The sequence below is a fragment of the Platalea leucorodia genome, assembly GCF_965183815.1.
Source record: "Platalea leucorodia genome assembly, chromosome: 1".
NCBI classification, from domain to species: domain Eukaryota; kingdom Metazoa; phylum Chordata; class Aves; order Pelecaniformes; family Threskiornithidae; genus Platalea; species Platalea leucorodia.
This window is the reverse complement of record NC_138823.1, coordinates 130,968,671-130,988,700: the sequence shown is the minus strand read 5'-3', so window position 1 is coordinate 130,988,700 and position 20,030 is coordinate 130,968,671. Positions and strand designations below refer to the sequence as shown.

At 38.4% G+C, this 20,030-nt stretch overlaps 1 protein-coding gene across 5 annotated transcripts in view; it reads left to right on the top strand.

The window, feature by feature from the left end:
• The first annotated feature begins 1,551 nt into the window (after positions 1 to 1,551).
• The window catches only part of TAX1BP1 (Tax1 binding protein 1), a 66,993-nt gene continuing 48,514 nt past the window's right edge, over positions 1,552 to 20,030 (top strand). For 4 of the 5 annotated variants that reach the window (XM_082318609.1, XM_082318610.1, XM_082318608.1 and 1 more), the window contains exons 1-2: positions 1,552 to 1,639; positions 4,641 to 4,824. In XM_082318609.1, the coding sequence (XP_082174735.1) occupies positions 4,648 to 4,824 (177 nt within the window). In that variant the 5' untranslated portion in view covers positions 1,552 to 1,639; positions 4,641 to 4,647. Of the gene's footprint in view, positions 1,640 to 1,816; positions 1,951 to 4,640; positions 4,825 to 20,030 lie in introns of those variants that run through there. The other variant, XM_082318607.1, reaches the window with a different exon arrangement.

Sequence of the window (20,030 nt, the reverse complement as noted above, 5' to 3'; positions counted from 1 at the left end):
TTCTTAAAAAACTCAGAACTGGGGATAATTTTTTTTTTGAATAAGGAAACAGAGTTTTTTTCCAAGCATTCACTGTAAAAACTGTTAGCGGCCGAAGAGTATCTTTATTTCAAACTTCCCATGATATTCCCATAAACCAGCATAATAATAGTGTTAAATGAAAGCGAAACTACTTGTTAGTCTCACCAACATTGATACTTCCCAGCTAGAGACTGTAAACCCCAGGTTCTTCCGAAGTCCCAGCCCACATGAGAACAGCGTCCTGTGACTCTTAGCCAGCCCTTTATCAGGTCATACAGAGCAAAGAGCAGCCAGGAGAAGAAATGGAGGATAGAGATAAGAAGAAATAGCTCTCCCCACCTCCTTAGAAATATTTATTGCTTTTCTGATTAACGTACCAGTTTCATTTGCCACTACAAAAATTGATCTGGTCTTAAAAGAGAGAGTCCCGCACATACACTTCTTGTGTCTTCTAAAATGATCTATTAGTACAATGCAGAGAATTTATTGCTTTCTGGTGAAAATGGAATATACGGATGATGTCAGAGATTATTGATTGTGTATACAAATCAAAGGCTTACTTAGTAACCTTGATACACCTGAAGACATAAGATTGTTTTCAGAAGCAAGACGTGTGAAACAGAAGCAAGTACAATGAATAAGCTTAATTAGTTAAAAGGACAGTTCCTATGCTCTGGCTTAGTTTCATTTCTGTTAGGACTGGCCATGAAAAAGCTGGTGAACTTGTCAAAAACCTAAGTCAATAATTTTAATAATGAATTCTATAATATAATATTAATTCTAATAATAATATTATGTCTCTTCACATAACCTGTTTGTTGAAAATACACATGAAAACATATAAGAAACAGTAGTAGCAAAGAGGTAAAGGTGATCTTGAAGACAATTTGTGGTAGCAACCAACGTTGGGCATACTGGGAGACGTCCCGCCTAGCAATGACAGTTACTCACCACTGTTCCTTGTTACTCAGCCCCGTTACTCTGCTAAGTGATCTATGGCTCGACTTCGGACGAAAATCAAGTAGAGTCAGCGTGTTGATGAGGTAATGTACTTTCATGGAGATCCGCCAGTGTACGCAAGCAGGAGAACCATGTGTAAGCATTTGCGGTCACTTGTCTCACCCCTCCGTCGGCTTGGGAAGACCTGAAAAGGCTGGGAGATTAATGGTGGCGACTTACGAGGTGCAAGTACGCCTGTGTTTTGGAAGTGGAACAGAGGAGGAGATGATTAAATCAGGGTATGTGAGTATTATAGAAGTAATGTAATAACGAACGTGAAGGGAGGGAACTGTGGCAGGGGGCAGATGCGCTTTATGGAGGTAACAGCTGCACGGCTCTACACACGCTGGCAACACAGCCGCGGTCAGGCCCTCTCCCCCTGCCCGTGAAGGCGTGTGGGAGGCCGCGAAGGCCTGAGGGGCCTGACCCGGGCCCGCCCGGAGCGGACCCCGCCGGCCGGCACCGGCACCGGCGCCGGCTCTGGCTCCGGCTCCCCGCCGGCGGCCCGCCCCCGCGCGGGCAGGGCCGGGGCTGGAAGTGACGCGGGCGGGCGGGGCTGTGAGGCGCTGATGGCGGAGGCCCCATGTTGATGTCCCCGGCGCCCTCCGCGCCCGTCTAGGTAAGGGTCCCTCCCGGGCCTGGCTGCGGGGGCACGGGCGGGTCTGGCACCTTCCTCGCCGCCGGCCTCCGGCAGCCGCTGGGGCGGGCGGGGCCGTTAGGCCGCGGGTCTCGGTTCTGCGCCACTGGGAAGCCGCCCCCCCCCCCGCCCCCCCAGCTGTCTTGGGCCGGTCGAAGCCGGGAGGGGAGAAGGGGGGGGCGCGGGGCCCGGGCGGCCGCGCTGTGGGAGGCGGCGGGGCTCCCCTTCCCTCCCTCGCCGCCGCGGCGAGCGCGTTGCGAAGGCCCGGAGCAAAGGTGATCCGCGGCGGGCAGGTGAGGCCGCGCCGGCCGCTGGCGGGGTAGGGAAGGGGCGAGAGGCGGCAGGGCGCAGGCCGGCCCCGCGGCGCGGGGGAAGGCAGGGCAGGTGGGGGCCGGGGGTGTCAGGTGCGGCCCGTCCCGCCGGGACGGCAGCTGGAGGGCTCCGGGAGGAGCTGGCTGGGGCGGTGCGGCTCCTTCGGCTTTTGTTTTTCCTGCCTGACGAGCTTTTCCTCTTTCCGTCCTTTTCGGTGCGTAAAACCAAACGCGTCGTTCAGCCTCCCCGAGGGAATCGCTTGCCATGTCGGTAATGAAGCCTAAGCGTAGCGCTTCCTCCTCCTCCTCCTGCCCCACCTCCCCTCTTTCCCAACCGGTAGCTGTGAGCTAGGCAGGCAAGCAGCCAGCATCCCCTAAACTATCCTGGAACTGTAAGTAGATCTCTGCTTCACCTAAGCTCCGGGGATTTTCCTGTTGGGGAACAGTAATCCCAGATGATTCTGCTGGTCTGCACAAGCTCAGATTCGTGAATAGTTCTGCTTTGGGCTTGGAAACCAGCCTCCCTTTACTGGTTTCACTAAGGCTAGTACTCAGCTGTGGTAGCTGGCATCCAGTGTGCAGACGTGAATGTTTTTTTTTTGTTTGTTTTGGTTTGTTTTGTTTTGGTTTTTTTTTTGTGGGTTCTTCTGTGTTTTTTTTCTTTTGTAATATGTGCTTAGAATAAATGATCCAATTTTTAAAGTAAACCTATTTAAAAAAAAGCTTAATTGTTTTTGTTATTTTTATTTACTCTTTTTATACTTATTATGGGTAATGAAAACTGAAACAGTCTGTTTCATGTCAATATTATTTGGCTTCAGGTACTACTGAATTACTAAAAATGAATGAATTTGTTGCACTTGAAAAAAATTAAGGCTATTCTGTTTCTTTTAGAATTGTAGAAACTGCTGCTTCGTACCATTTGTAGTTCAGAGTGCATTTTAGAGATGTCTTAAATATAATCCTCTGTTTTGAGAGATGTGGGAGTTTTCAGAGTTTTACTATGCCATAAAATTTCCTACACTCTTCTGGACTCTGAAGCTAGATAACAGATAGGATTTATGTGTACCCTATTGTTTCTCAAAAGCTGTCTTTTGGTCTTTACTCAGTTTCTTGCTTGTGTAAGTTCTTGTTTTTGTCCTTTCTATCTGTTAATCTTCACAAGCTTGGCATTTTATCTTATTACTTGTGTTGTTCAGGGTATAAAACTGCTTTTTATTTAACATCTGATACATCAGAACAATGTCAGGGCTGCCCGTATGTACTTAATGTGTTACATTAAATTGGGCAGTAGTCAGCTTAAAACATTGAGGGCTCAAACCTAAATAATCCCTGTTTGCCTTTTCCTTGTTTTGAATGATGAATACCCGTTTACTTCGGAGTGCGTTTTATTTCAGAAAACATGAGCTCTTTGCTACTTATTTTTTAACTGGTTAAAAATTTTAAAAGGCTATAGGAAATACACAGGCAGCCTTTAATCTTTGAACTTCTTGAGATGTGCAGTGGCCCGTCCCTTTTTGGGATTGGTTTCCACATGTATCTTCAATGAAAGTAATATATTATGTCACACACTTGGCAGTTAGCTCATTCAAGGTATGAATTTGCTTGGTCAGTATAAAATTACTTGTAATAGTAATTGCAAGAATAGGATGGCTTATCTTTCTAAAATTGTGTTAGATATATAAGGCTGCAGTCCTCCTAATGTCAACTGTTTTCACAAACTTGTGACTGTATGTTGAAATCAAACACTTGAAACTTCTCAGTTGCCTGTCTTATATTTTTGGCAGACACTGCCGAATCTGAGGAAGGGACATTCTTGTTCTGCTTGTGAAGCATCTTGCATTGCTGTAATTTTTAGCACTATGTATCCTGAATGAGGTGGTGAATGGAAAGCATGATTAAAAGCTTTTGCAGTCCCACTGATTAGTGTTAAGCCATCAAATTGTGTGCATACCTAAATGTTCCCGCTATCAATGAAGTCCATTGTTTATGGTAATGAAGCTAAACATGCAGGGCTGGGAGCATATGTGTTACAGGGAGAACAGTAGAAGATGCCCATGGACTGCTAAACAGAGGCAAGAGAACTCTTTTGAAGAAGAAAAAAAAAAACAAAACAACCAAACAAACCCCTCCTGTTTGGATAAACTTTCTTGTTTTTTAAAAATGTCTTAAAATGGAACTTTGTTACTTTTACTGAGAGGGGAAGAAAAACTTCACATATAAAAATGCTGTGAAAAGCACTGAGCAGTACAGATTCTGAGAAAAGTTTAAAGTAGGGAAACTGTGGAGCTTTGTTTTTCCTTCCCTGCTACATCCAGAACCATTAAGAATATTTCATTAAGTTAGAATTCTGTTTTCACACCACCGCTTTTCTTTCCCACTTTCTGCCACCGTATCTGAGATATAATACTGGGAACATTCAGCTAAGCAATGCTTTCTCTCCATCTTGATGTCATCGCTGAAATGACTGCCCTTTTATTCTGAGAGGTGATTGTTTCGGAGTGATGCTGAGGCAGTGCACTTTGGTGGACTTGGTCTATAGCTCTCTGTTTTCAGAACAGAGGAACTAATTGTTAGGTTTCTCTGTCTTGTGTATTTCAAATAGATTAATTTTTTAACTTAACTCATTTTTCCACTATATTGAAGTAGCAACTTCTTCAATTTTGTTACAGATCAATCATGTCATCCTTTCAAGAAGTTCCGTCTTCAGCTAACACTTTGCAGACTTCCAATTTTGCACATGTGATTTTTCAGAATGTGGCAAAAAGTTATCTTCCGAACACACACCTTGAATGTCACTACACTCTGACCCAGTTTATCCATCCTCATCAGAAAGACTGGGTTGGTATTTTCAAGGTAAGTAAAGCTTGTTCGATTGCTATTTCTCAAATGTTTACTGTCTTCTCTCTTACCAGTACAACAAAAAAAAAAAAATTCCAACAACAGTAAAAGCTTTCTCATAAACTTAAGTGGAACATCACTGAAGTGATGTATTGGTTCCTGCTATTAGAGTGTGGGTTTTGTAACAAAGATAGAACTGGAGATCAAAGCTAGAGGAGTGAGTACACTTAAGCCTGTTGGAGTAAAGGGAAGGTGTGATGCGGTGGTGTCATGCAGAATTAAATGGAGGTGATTTGAGGAGAGATGTGTGGGCACAGAGTGACACTGTGAACAGAGCTATATGAAGAGTGTGAGCCAGAGTAAGTGTAAAATGTGTGCGGAAGGAACAAAAACTAAGCTGGAGATATCCTGACCCATGTCCCTGACTCATTTTTGTTGCTAGAACAGGCTGAACAGTATAGATCACTAAAATTATTCAAAACAGACCCTTGAAAAAAGGAGGAGGGGTGAGGCCACATCTAAGTTGCCTCACGTTAGTGATTTGATTTATTTGGAGTTATTTTTAAAAGTTAATAAAGTTTCATTTATGGGATTAGAAATTGATTAATTCTTACATCTGCTTCCATTTAAGACCTTGATCTATGTTTCTTTGTCAGTATAGCTCCTAGTAGCTGATGCTTAAATTCCTTACTTGAATGGTTAATAGAAGTTTTGATTTGGGCTTTGGCAGTGGGGAAGGGAGAAAGGTAACAGACTATCTCAGTACTGGAGCACCTTTCCCTTAGAACTGTTCACTGTTTAAGAATGTAAATGCTTGACTTTACTGTAATCGGCAGATCACCAATGGCTTGTTTGTCTTTATTCAAGGTAAATTACTCTTCTGCAAAATATAAGTACTGTGCTCTGTAACAAGGCAGAACCATTTTTAATGCTGTATGCAATGACTATACAGTCACCGAATTGTGCGAGGGAGGCATTAACTTACAAACAGGCACATTTCTCTAGTGGGAAGTTTTTGAAAATATGTGTATATACATCTTGATTATCTGCAAAGTTTTGACAAATAGTGTAACTGAGGACACTTGAACGTTTAGTTAACGGCATTAATGAAACTTTAAAAAATCTTTATCAAAACTTTAAAGAGGGTGCTGTTCATATTACACATAAGCATTTTGAAATTATTTAAATGTAACTTGAAAAGTGAATGTTGTGGCTTTGTCTGTTGATCTAAGTGAGGGAGGCAGTCGGACAGGACCCTAAAAATACTAATTGGGGGGGGGGGGGGGGAAAAGCATGAAGCAGTTTTTCAGTGACTACAAGAAATGCTGTGTACAATGTATGGGTATCTTTGATTTCATCTTGACTGTGATGATAGATTTTGTAAACTACTGAGGTATGAGTTTTTAATTCTACTTTAGCAGTGGCAGGTAATACAGCTTTGGCAGTCATTTGAGGAACATGTTGAGCGGGCGTAAGGTAGTACTACTGCTGAAAGAAACATCTTCTTTTACGCAGGGTGGCTTATTTCTTGTGCTTCCTCTCCTTTATGTGAAACAAGCTCTTGTGTGATGAACTGAATCAGGGAATTGATTGAGGTTAAGACCAACATTTTAGGCTTGGACTTTTTTAAATGGAATTCCCCAACTGAATTTCCAGTTCACCTAATTCTCATCAACCAAAGGGAAGGAAGCATTGCAAGATGGGGGAAAAGAATGAAAATGGTTTTCTTTTTGTGACTATGTCAGCTTATGCTGAGTAAGTGTTATGAATATACTGTCTTAGTATAGTTATAGTACAGTGAGCTAACTGGAGACAGCTGTCCAGCTCTTACCTGTGTCTACAAATACATATGTGTATGAGTAATGTTTACAGTAAAATAAATTGTGAAAAATAAATTGTGAAAATGTAGTTGTTTGGGGATAGATAATAGACAGAAATTGTACTATACTGTGATGTGAATGTAAAAATGAGTGACTTCTAGAGAACTGGTTGTTCTTGGACAATCAACAAACGACCTGGATGTGGTTTGAAAACTGATGAAACAGGCTGGGGTTTTATCATTTACCTTTCTAAAACACATAAGAAGGATGTGAAGGATGTGATGCATGTTTACTAAAGTGATTTTCAGCATTTAAAAAAACAAAACAAAACCAAATCGTGACTAATTATGAGAACAATAATTAATGGCCTTCTGCATTGGCCTAGTATGCAAGGAAAGCGAGGCTTTTGTGGGAGAACTCAAAACATTGATTCACAGACTGTTCACGTAGAGGGAATAGAAGTCCACCTTGTCTTTCTGCGGTGAATAAATTGCTTAGAAAACAAACCTGTTTAAGCAGGTGTCATTTAACCTTTGCCTGGAATTGCACAGAAAGTTACTGGTGTTGTAATAGTGTTGTGGTTTAACTCCAGCCAGCAGCTAAGCACCACGCAGCTGCTCGCTCACACCCCCCACACCCCCCCCCCGCAGTGGGATGGGGGAGAGAATTGGAAGGGTAAGAGTAAGAAAACTCGTGGGTTGAGGTAAGAACAGTCTAATAATTGAAGTAAAATAAAACAGAACAGTAGTAATAGTAGTAGTAGTAATAATAATAATATACAAAGCAAGTGATGCACTATACAGTTGCTCACCACCCACTGACCGATGCCCAGCCTGTCCCTGAGCAGCGACCGCTGCCCCCCGGCCAACTCCCCCAGTTTATATACTGAGCATGATGTCATACGGTATGGCAGAGCCCTTTGGCCAGTCTGGGTCAGCTGCCCTGGCTGTGCTCCCTCCCAGCTTCTTGTGCACCTGGCAGAGCAGGGGAAGCTGAAAAGTCCTTGACTAATGTAAGCACTACTTAGCAAGGACTAAAACGTCAGCGTGTTGTCAACATTATTCTCATACTAAATGCAAAACACAGCACTGTATCAGCTACTAGGAAGAAAATTAACTCTATCCCAGCCGAAACCAGGACAAATGGTGAATACTGGACAGAGGGAAAAGGCAGCTAGTTTAAAACAAAAAAAACTCAGCCAAAAAAAATCTAGTAGTAATTTCAGATTACTATAGAAAATAAGTATGGAATAAGATTCCCCGCTCCCCCCCAGCCCCCATGTCAACATTGTGTTGTTTTTAGTTCTAATGTTGACTTTTGTTCCATTTTAGGGGGCAGTGGCTTCAACTGTGTTCTGTCCTGTGTTTGCTCAACGGGTTAGCTAAGAATTTTTTTATTGAACTGAACGAAATCTGTAGGTACCTTTTTAAGTGAATGGTTTTCATTTAGGTTGCAAGTCCAAGTACGTTTCTTCAGCAGTGATGATGTCTTGAGTAGATATTGGTTATTTGTATCCTTATAGTATCCTGTTTGTTTTGCTAGTCAGCTGTTTATGCAGCTGCACGGTGAAATGGATCAGGGAAGTGATCTGCCAGAAAAATACAGCCCCTCCTCCCCCAGCTTTTACGACCTTGTTTCACAACTGGCTGGTTCTTCAGCTTGATCGCTGTGTGATGCAATGGGCAACTGTACTGGCATCACTGTGATGGAAACAAGTGGACTAGAAAGGTGTGTGGGAGAAGGGCTATGCCCACTTTATTGGCATGGCTGCTTAATGTGAAATGACAATTGAAGCTTCTTTTTCAAATCTTTTTAGAGTTCTGTTCTGAAGAGCAGCTTTTAAGGGTTTGGTTTGTCAGTTTGTTTCCTTTTTAAAAGGAAACGCAGGTAATAGTTCCAGAAGCAAAACCTCATTTCATATACTGACTCTTAAAAACTCAGAAGGTAGAAATTAAATGTTTCCATAGTATGCACTACATGTCTAATAGACTCTTTTTATTCCATATACATTTGCATTTGTGATTGTTGTAGTTGCCATTAGTGTTGTGCAGCTTACGTGAAAAAGTGAGGTTAGAAATGGAATCCTTGGTAGAGGCTGTAAATTGCTTATAAGAGTTTCTTTCTGTGTGTCTTACTGTGGTTATTTATTAATTTATGGATTTATTACCGAACTTAATTTTGCTCTTCACTAGATCAGTCTTTTCCACCTGGTATACATTCTTTTTCACTTGCTAGACTTAATGCTTGTGAGTTTTCCCCCTCTTGCTAGGAATGTTTCCAGTTTTCTGTGTCCACTGAGTATTCCACTTTCATCACTGAGTATTGGCTTCTATTTTGTACTGTGGAAAGATAATGGCTTCAAAGAAAGGTACCACAGCAGGTTCCTTCATGTTGGCAGTTGTTTATTTACAGATATCTTCTTCTCAAGGATATTTTACAAAGCAACTTAAAATAAGGAACGAAGGCAAGATAAAGTACTGCCTCCCTGTTCTCCATCAGAGGCATCAAAAAGGTCTTTTTGGGAGGTAGAATAGGTCGAGCACTTCAGATCTGAGCTAGGGATTTGTGCCGTACAGCATTATGACAAAGAACTAAATAAATCAGGAAAAAAATAATAGTTCCTCCAAAACTTAACAGATTTTACCAACTTCTCTGCGTATGTTGTAGGTGAAATGTGTTTTTTGTTGTTCCCAGTGTGATTGAAATTGCTAAATGCTGAACTTTTAAAATGCTGAGTGTAAGGCACTTCATGACGGTGGTGGTAGATTTAAAACTGTTCCCAAGGAAGTAACTTTGCATTGTTTAGAAAAATGCAAACCCAGTGTTCATAAACTGAAAGGGTGACATTGCGTATAGGAGAATATACCAATTTTCTTACAAACTAGGTGTATCCAAAGGCATATGCTACTTCTGGGATTGGACCTTTGGCAAAAACTTGGAGGGGACAGGAAGTACAATAGTATAGATGATGTTACCCTTCAGAGTAGGCATTCTGAATATGAAGCATTTTTATTCTTTTTGTACATATTAGTCTTTCTTTTTCTTCCTTGTCCCCTACAGGAGGCTTAAAACCAGGTTTTGACTGAGTCTTCAAGTCTGTTATCTTTCATTGCTGCTATTTGTTTTTGCTTTTGTGACATCCTGGAGGGTCATCTGTAATCAAGTGCCAAAAGATCTTGATCTGTTATGTCCTTGCTTGTTACCAAGAAAAAAAAAAAGTCAGTTTTACAGATAAGTACTAGTCTAGTACTTGGCATGGACATCCTGAGCCCATGTCCTCCTTTATGCAGTTTTTTCTGTGCAGAAGAACTTGATAGTTCCTAGTGTGGAGTAAAATGGGAGAAGGCTTATCATTCTTGATAGATTTCATAGGAGATCTGTACTCCCAGAATGATTCAAGACCAGTATCTCCTTTTTATTCTTTTCTGCTTCTCTCTGACTAATTGAAATCTGGAGAGGCCCTTAGGGTAATAGAAATCTAAACCTTTGAAATGAGGAAAAATAATTATGTGCACTACATCTGGTTGCAAAAATGGCCTGTCTGGTAGGTGGTCCTAATCTCCGGAAGGGGAAGTCTACATCTTGTGACTTTATTGTGAAATAAAGTAGAATAATCATACGGCCACATGATATTTTTTGCATTATTAATGCATAACATCCAGACTTGCAGAAGTGTTTGAAAAACCTGCTTGGCTTCCAGGAAGAAGTGCTTACCCCTTTGTCTAGGGCATATGTGTGCAAGTAGAACTGACAGATGTTCAGTATACAAGGGAGACAGGTTTAATACACATCTCAAAGGCATGAGGAAAGAATGTTACAGGCATAATAAAGATACTGCTTCAAGAGAGTAGCATTAAAGGTGTGGGTGTTTGTGGGGTATGTCATAATATTTTCTGGGTTTCTGAAGCTTTAATTTTACTGAGGCCAGCATGCTGGAAAGACCTGTGATATCAGCAGGTAATCTTACATATGTTAAGCTAATGGCTTTGGTCTTGCTGTCTCATTAACTAACTATTCCATCAAAACTCTTCTGTTCCTCAGTTCCAGTTGGTATATTTTTCTAAGTAATCTACGTTACCATTTTTCTAGGATGTTGACTTAAGTTATAGATATGCTTTGGTATTGACTGCCTCAGTGTACTGCTAGAGAAGAAGAGGAATATTTTTTTTTCTTAATGTCCACATTTTTAATATCCACAACTTAAAAATGGTGATCTGACATTCTGGTAACTTATCAGATGGGAAAAGCTGCATAACCAGCATTGGGAAGATCTTAGTAACTTATTTGAACACAAGAAGTGCCTGCTTGCTCTGAAAGGGTACTCAGTATTTAGGAGGTCACACCTGAGCTACTGTTTGTACATCAGTGCAGTACCTGTATTTACATGCAACTTAATTTCTGTCTTTTCAATGTACTGATTTATAGCAAACCTCAGAATTAACTTGTCTCTGGTCAAAAACCTCTGTAACAGAATTTAACAGTGGATTTAATGGACACTTAAGAAATAGCTTGGTGGTTGTGTTGTATGAAGACAATGTAGATATGTTTTTTATTTAGTACTCTGGGTTATTTAGTCTCCTTTGGACTGCAAATAACAGTACAACTTTTGTGAGTCATTTCAATGTTCTGATTTTGTCATAGATTTTTTTTTTTAAGATACCAATTACTTCCATATACATATCACCTTATGAAGTATAGCACAACAGCTGCATGTGTTATTGACCACATGCTTATTGAAATACAATTTTTCTGGCATGGAATCATCACTGCGCAGCAGGGCATGATAGATACAGGAATGTGTAGTGAACAACTATGGCCTGTTGTTAAAATAGTCGGAAATAGAATTATTGGAATTCAGAATGTTTTGAGAATTGCTGTATCCACAAATTAGAGTGATTCTGTTGGTTTCTGGTTTACCTTCTTTGGAAAGACATGTCTTAAATAACTCGATTGATGGATTTTTTTTGTTTTGTTTTTTGGTTTTTTGTTAAGGAAAAGTTCATGGCAATGTTATTCACTGTTTCTATACTAGATGAAGAGAGTGATAATCTGGGTTTACCTGATGTTACCTTTGACAAGAAATTTTGGCGTTTAATTCCAAGTGTCTTTAATTTTCTAAAAATATTTGCTATGGTAGTTTTGTGTGGTCAGAGACAGAACTGGCATAACAAAGTGGTCAGTAGCTGGTAACAATTTTGAAGTAAATTGTGCTAATTGATAGTTTTCATGAAATATGATAGTAAATGAATATTTCACTTAAACCCCACCCACCCTTTTAAAATACATTTTCATGCTTATCTCTTCAAGTAAACAGTAACTTTCTTGCTCTTTGATCTGTCATAACATTTCCTTGGACAGTCATTTGCATATGTACCAGGTTTTCTTTTAGAGAGTTCATATTGTTTCTATATTTATTTTGATTTATACCTAATAAGAGAGAAAGTTGATCCTATGGTCTAGGCACTCTTGTCAATGCCATTTTGACATTCCTCTGAACTATGAGGTAGAAATACAACCAACGAAAGATGATAATAGGTTAGATCCTGATAGTACCTTGATACCACAACAAATACCATATGTTCTCAATAGCCCAAGTTAAAAGGTTGCCTGTATGTGTTCGTAACATTCAGCAGAGAGGGACTTATTCAGGTCTGGGCATGAGAGAACATACTAAGATTACAGCCTTTCATAAAGAGTCTAGAGTAACTTGCAGCCATCTTCTATCCCAAAATGTTTCAGCTTTAGAGCTCCTGCTGTGTAACAAATTTTTATCTTGGTGTAAGCAGCGAGGTCATGTCTGAAGTGCAGTCTTAAATGACTTGGACTGAGGTAAGGCAAAGTTGCATGTGATATAAGGTGATCACAGACACTAAAAAAAACAAGGTTGTAGCTTTGACTTCATTGTTTACTTGTTTTGAAATGTCTATGCCTTAATGTTACTGAAGTGGACTTAATTCTTTCGTAAGTGTTTTTCCTCATGTCCATGTTCTGAATTCTTTTGTACAGTTTTATTCTTTCAGAGCTGGCATCTAGATATCATCATTTGATGATGATGCATGCGTTCAAAAGTATATCATGTGAGTAGCATGTCAGTGTTAATAGCAAACTATCAGCAGTTTTGCCTGATATGAGCTTCCCTGCCCCTGGATGTTTTAATTTTTCCATCTGTTAATTGGCTTAGAACTTGTTACCTGTAGCTGCCTGTTGTAGACCGTTACAGGCTACGGTAGCACTAGCACTACTGTGACTTTCAAGTAACGTTACTTGAACTCAGGGTTATGGCACAAACCAAGCCTGCTGTGGAGAAATCACTTCCTAGGATACTGGGCCCAATTGCATTTTGCTTAGACACTTGTGTTTTCTGTGGTTTGGGTCAAAATAACTGTTTTTTACCACATGAAATATGTAAAGGCTATTGACTTACTGTTGTCAGTAATAATTATACTGTAGAACGTATATCCAGAACCTTATCTACTGTCTGTAATTTTGCTTCTTTCAGGGGTAGTTTATGGTTGTCTTGCAGTACATAGGGTACTTTGCCAAATTACTTTCTCAACTATGTAATTTACCTTCTGAGTTACAAAAAGGGCATAATTTTTACTCTGAAGAGTTTTGTCGTGTGTTTTTTTTTTTTCTCCCTCCTTTAAATTGGGTCATATTAGGTATTTACAATACAGGCTCATTGGTTATGCCAAAGTTGGTTCAGCTAAACAAGTGTTTCCTGGGTTTGCTTCTTTGGTCTGCTGATGTTCGTACGTGTGTTGTATAGATAGGTAAGACGCTTTGAATGCAGCAGAATGAACGCTGCTGTTCTTCCAATTGCCTAACAGCTTTCTGAGGCCAGGGAAGAAAATGCCAAGTGAGCTTCCCTTACAGTGGTGTTTCTTTAAAGCACTTTCTCTCAAGATTGAGTTGACTGACTTTACCAAGGCATTACAAAAGGAAAGAAATTGAACAAAATAGAAAAACAGAAAAGTGTTTATTTTCCATGTTCATGTGAAACTCGAGAAATTAAAAATGAAGTTTGAAATAATTTTTACACTGTGCAGTTGTAAGGCAGAGCTTTCTTCTTAGAAAAGCTTATATTCCTCTTATATTCCTTGTAAGATGAATCAGGTGAAAGTTAACAGCAAAATAAAATGGTTATTATTTTTCCTCAGTAATATATTTGATAACTCATTAGTGGCATACAGACAGGCACACAAATTGTGTCTGTCCCCCCCCTTTATTTTTCTAGTTAAATAATTTTTTTCCTAGCTGTTTTGTGGAAATGTACTGTGGGTGAAATGTAAATATGGGGAAGTTAATAGCATTGTGTGGCATTTCAGTAAGAAAGGAGTTTGTATGTGTGGGGCAGCATAGAAGAAGAAACTTTCATGATGACTACATACCTATTTATTAGTAGAAGGAAAACCTGTCTGGTATGAGTATTGCGGACAGTTGACTTGTCCCTACTTGCCCAGCCAAATTGTAAATCTTGGTGTTAGACATCTTCACCTTTACCAGATTTCAACGTTTCCACTGCAGCTACAGAGTTGGTTTATATAACTAAAAAGTTGTTTGTGATGTCCTAAATTGAAATAAGCCTTTTTGCTCAAAAGTAGGAAATAGGAATATAGTGAATGGATTACTCTGTAGTGGCCTAATAAAGCTTTCCATTTTATGGAGAGTGAATTAAAGAAAGTGAGGATTGTTTGAGTAACTTATTGTTTGTACATAATAACGTAACCTGTATATGACATGTTTGTAGGAGACGTGGTGTTTAGTTGTGTTTTTGGTTTAAAAATGGGTTGAGAAGGTGAAAGTAGGATTTGGTTTCTGAATTATTCTGTTGGGTAACCTCTGGAAAGGAAGAATGTTGGAATTTATGCACAGCTTTCTAATTTCAAAATGGATTTCTGAGTGGATTTTGTGAGAATTAAATGTAGAGAAATGGAGAAGATAAAGTGTCAAATACCAGGTTAGTAGCAGAGACATTATTTCTAATTCTGGTTATAACATGGATTATTTTTTTCCTGTTGGTTTAGTGAAGTTGCATCATCTAAGTCTAATTTGCTTTTTTGTCTAAGCAATAAGGACATGAATATTTTTTGAGTTTTTAACTTTTAAGCAAAATATTTTCGGAACTTTCAATGGATTCCTTAAAAAATAATGGTATCAGCACGACCAGTCAATGCATCTGATGATGAACTTGAGTTCAGAGTTCACAAAAAGTCTTTTGTGTAGTTTGACAGGTCATTCTCCTGGTTCCCCCCCCCCCCGAACTTCAGAAGGTTTTGTGCTGGAGTTCTTGTGTAATTTTTAATGTTTGTGTGCTTGAATGTGGATATTGTAATGTCTGCCATTACCCATGCCAAGTTTTTAGACTAGTAAGCTGTGCCTCTTGTACTCCTCCTGGCTCACAGAAAGTTTCATGGTGTGTCCCATTGAACTTTCTCATTTATTTAAGATTTCTGATGGCAAGGAAGTAGTAGTGTGCATTTGTTTCAGCTTTAGCACTTTGATTGGAACTTGATTTTATGTTAGTAGTTGACAATACTTTTTTAAATTGGTGTGAAGTTATTTTCATTAAAAGAATTCCAACAGAGTTTTTGTACAACAAAGTCTATAGCTGTTTTGAGCTAGATACAGTTTCACTTGACTTGCTTTCATTTTGAAAGTCTTATTCTAATTTTTTTAGTACTTTTTTTTTTTTTTTGAGTCAAATGTTCTTCCAGTTAACAGTATCAATTAAAAAGGAAAAAGCATATTTTAAAAGCATTTGTATCTGGGTTCTTCGTATGCCATTTTAGTTAGCATTCTAATGAAACTGGTGTGGTTTTTTTAACTTTCGTTTCTCATTTTAGTACATCAGAATATATTCTTCATTGCAAAATAGGACTGTAACTTCAGATGAGGCCTAAACAGGAATTAAGTGTGGATTTCCACATCTTTCCCCTCATTTCCAGTTGTTTAACAGCTTCTAAGTTCTAATTATTAATGTAAATAAATATGCTTGTAGCTTGAGGAGTTAGATCATAAATTTTTAGAACTTGGTCAGTTAATGGAGGAAACAAAAAATGAAATGATGTAATTGAAGGCTTGATTTTAAATACATTCCTGATAATGGATATAATTTTTCTCAGTGACTGTTCTTTTTCATTGTTACTGAAGTTCGAATATAGAAATGAAATTTGTGAATCTTTCTTACAAGCATTTATGCGTTTTCTGTAACGTTTTCCTGAACACTGTGCTCACTGTTAGTCACATCAGCTGTTTTCGCAGCTGAAATGGTCAGACTCGTGTTCTTACAGGCCTGAAGATTTTTCTCTGATAACAGTAAAGGACTTTGCACTTTGTATGGCCTTGTTTTCTGATGCGTTGTGCCAGTGCTGTTATTTTTCCATTTTCTTATTTTTTTAATAGAAATAATACTGGAAGATGCTAGTAAATTAAATACTTAACTACTTACTTCTATTTTATACTTTGGTGTAAAATTGTTCGGGGTTTGTTTGTTTGTTTTAAACTTTGAGGCAACTAGAATTTGAATGATGTGAAAAAGGAAAGACTAATATTGTGATAAAAGTTCTATGGAGCATTTAAATAGTATTTAAGTAGCATCTACATTTACTTTTTAACATGTATTCATGTTCTGGTAGAGTACCAGAGAGAGTCTGGACAAAAATGAAAGAAGGAGCCCTGCTTCTTTCTATTTTCATGCTGAGGGCTTGTCAAATACTGGAGAATTTCTCTGCTTCTACTTGTTAGAGTAGCTTCTAGTTCTAACATAAAGTCTGCGTTTGAAATTTTTCTTCTACTTTGTTACTGTTACGGGATTTTCCTGGAGATTCCTGCCTAAATAAGCTTGGAGATATGAATAGCGAAAATAGATTTAGGATTGGATTTTTTTCACAGAGTAGATTCTGTGTTCCTGCTGTTTCAGTGCAAGTACAGTGGGGTCAAAGAAGCCCCATCACCCCAAGAACTGGAGTGTCAGCTGCAAAAGGTTTTGCGAGGTGACAGGATTACTTTTATCTGCTACTCAGGACATCATTCTATGGAGAAAATATTTCTGAAAATGAAAGAGTAGGATTAATTTATCTGATTTTAACTTAAGAAAACTTACCTTTGAGTTTTCAAAGTATGAAATTAAGGAATACACTGGCCATGGGGCTCTTTTTAGTCTGTGCTCAGGTATCACTACCTCCAAATTCTATAGTTTTCACAGAAAGTGGCATTTATGTAACTGCAATATGCAGTTTCTTGTAACTGCATATGCAATGAGTAAATACATTTATTTGTAAAAATATTCTCTCAGTTTTTCTCTAGGGCATGCTACTGATTGATACGTTTTGCCCCATGTTAACTGTATTTAACAACACCTACCTGTTGAATCATCTGATTTCTTGAATCCTGCACTATTACTAGGAAGTTGCACAAAGTACAAATTCTTATGTTTAGGAGAAAAGCTTCAACTTGCCATTTTTCAGTATGTCCCAAACAGAATTGTATGGGCCAGTTGCTGTAATGGTCTTTTGAGTTTAAAAAACAAAACAAAACAAAAAAGCCCCACCCCAAAAACAACAAAACAACAACAACAAAGAAACAACAAAAAAAGACAGCAAAACGTGGACATTTGCCTTAAATAGCAATTTTTCTCCTGTCAGTGTAGTCCAGGTAAGGTCTTCGCAACAAACAGGTTCTTGTGGGGGATCTGGACTCTTCTCCCGGTCCGGAGACCAACCTGGAAGGTAGTCTATATTAATTGTAATAAGCTTTGTTGCTTTGATCAGCAGTCAGAGAAACAGTCTAGCTTTTCTGATTCCTTTCGTTAAAATGAAAATATTTTTTCCAAGCTGATATGCCTGATGATGAGGAGGATGCTGTTCATTTTGCTTCCAGAGCTACAGTGTTTTGTTTTTCATATAAAATCACTGTGAGGCTATTGACAAGTATTCCCATCTTCCTTCTCATTATTTTCACTTTTTGTTGATTCCCGCTGTAGCTTTTGCCACTAGTTTTTGTTTATTTCAATTTCCCTTCCCTTAAGCAATTTAAACATTTCTTTCTATAGTTTTAACCCTATTTTTAGGCAACTATTGAAAAAGAAAAAGAAATATCTTTGTCGAAGCTCACATTTAGATCATTGCTGATTATAGTCTTATATCTGTGATAGTATAACCTGTTGCCATAGAGAAGGTGTAGGAGTATTTTGTATTTCTGAACCAGTGTTCTTCATACTAGGCTTATTAAAGAGAATATCGTCAACAGATAAAAAGCACTAAAATAAAGGTTTCATTAAAACCTGCTGATAGAGGTTTTTTTTTTCTTTAAAGATTTAGATCCTAGACCTAAAACATCAATTACTTAATTTTGTCTTTATTTTCTTCTCAGCATATCATTACTTTGGTTTTGCTCCTTGATTCTGTCATCTAGAGAAATAATCCCATGGAAGTTAATTATAATCGTTGTTAAGTAGGAAAGCATTGACTAATGTTACTAAGTTAACTTGCTTTGCTGCAGAACACAAACTTCCCCTTTTTAAACGTATGCAACTGTGAGGAAGATAAGATTTGTTCATGTTTCCTTCTCTGTGTTGTCACGTTTTGATGTGTGCTGCCTGTAGCAGGGAAGACCCTCATCTTCTGAAATCCTGTGCAGTGAAAAGAGCCATTGGGTAGTCCACACCTGCTGATAACTTGCATGTGCCTTGATAAGAAAAAAATGGATTCTCGGGATCATAACGAGCATAAGATGGGGAGCTTTGCTAGGGGAAGCAGATGTTGGGTGACAGGAAATAGGGGGAATTGCTGGAGAAAATACGTGCGGGTTAAACTTCCCAGGGTATTGCCCACCGGCTCTTGATGTGTCACAGTTCTCTCTTTACCCGTAACCCACAGATTAGAGTCACGCTTGAAAGTATGGCACCTGCTGAGAAACAGGCCAGGAGAGTTACTTGTTCTCTATGTAATTACTCTTTTTGTTTCTATCAGTATGACTAAAGTTTTAAATGACCTTAAAAAAAAAAACAAAACAAAAAAAACCCACAAAACATTATGTGGATTATTGTTACATGTAAAGTATTCATAAAAATAACTTTTGGTTTCAGAATAGATTATTAAATTTACAGATGAAGATGTGATATCTTAAAAAAAAAAAAAAAAGAAGAAGAAGAAAAAAAAAAAAGCTACAATCCCAGAGAAAAAATGAATCAGAAGTTGATTTACTAGAGGGACCATTTTTCTTTCTGTATTCACTGGATTTTACTCTCTCTCTCTACTTTTTCCAAAGTGTTTAATTATCAAAAGGAAGGATGTTATTTTACTCAGGAAAATAGCATCAGAATCAGAGTGTGTGTGTGTGTTTGGTTTTTTTTTTAAACAGAAATGAAAACTAGACTAGGATGAAAAGACTACTTCAGTTCTATACAGTATTTGTTCTGGACATAATAATTGAGTTTCCCTTCTAAAATTAAAAAGAACAAGATGGGGACTTTGCACTCATTGGGAACTACATTTAAAAAGCTATCCGCTTTCTTTATTTTAGGGCAGCAAATAATTGTATATGCTTCCCTTTTCTGAGGTAGAAGCAGGTTCAGCTAAAAAGGAGTATTAACATCTGAGTTGGATTTGAAGACATGGCTAATGTGAAAATTTGCAAAATGTTTTTTCCTGTGAACTTTTGTCAAGGGAAAATTGCTTTCATCCCCTGCTTTAAGTTAACTGGAGGAGCTTTCCTTGTTGTTTCTGAGATATTTAACAGTGTGGGAATAACAATCCCAGGAAATCTCATTTCATTCACATCTTTAAAAGCTGCTTGATAGGAGATATTACAGAAATCTTCAAAATTTTGGCTAAGAATAGGCTTAAGATGTAGTAGGTGATTCCATTCTGGTGCATACGTCAAGAGTCTGCACTGCTTGTCTCTAATGAATGTTGCCTTAAAGAAGTGACTGCAGATAGCAAAATGAAAATTGAATCTGGTTTTGCTGTTGTTAATCCTTTTTTTTTAAGAATATTAAAAAGGCCTGGTCATCTTAGACCAGTTCTTTTTTTCCCAAATATTAGCTTTTCCCACACTTTTTGATACCAAGTGAAGAAGTGTAATGGGCAGCTATGGAATAATCTCTTGAGAATTTTTTTACTAATGCTGATTATAAAGCATACCTGTATACATATATAATTGCTATTGAATTACTTTCAGTTCTGCTGTTCTCATTGCCTGTCGAAACATCTGTTTTCTTTTTTTCTTTTAAAGAAGCTGACAAAGCCTTAAAAACCCCAGCTCTTAATGCTTTTAAAATACTGTTGCAGTGTATCCTTTATAAAGGAGGATTTGGTATGAACTTAAAGTTTATAAGTCTTGTTTATTGAAGTAGCAGAAATCATGATGGGAACTTCTTTTTTTTGGTGTGGTTTTTTC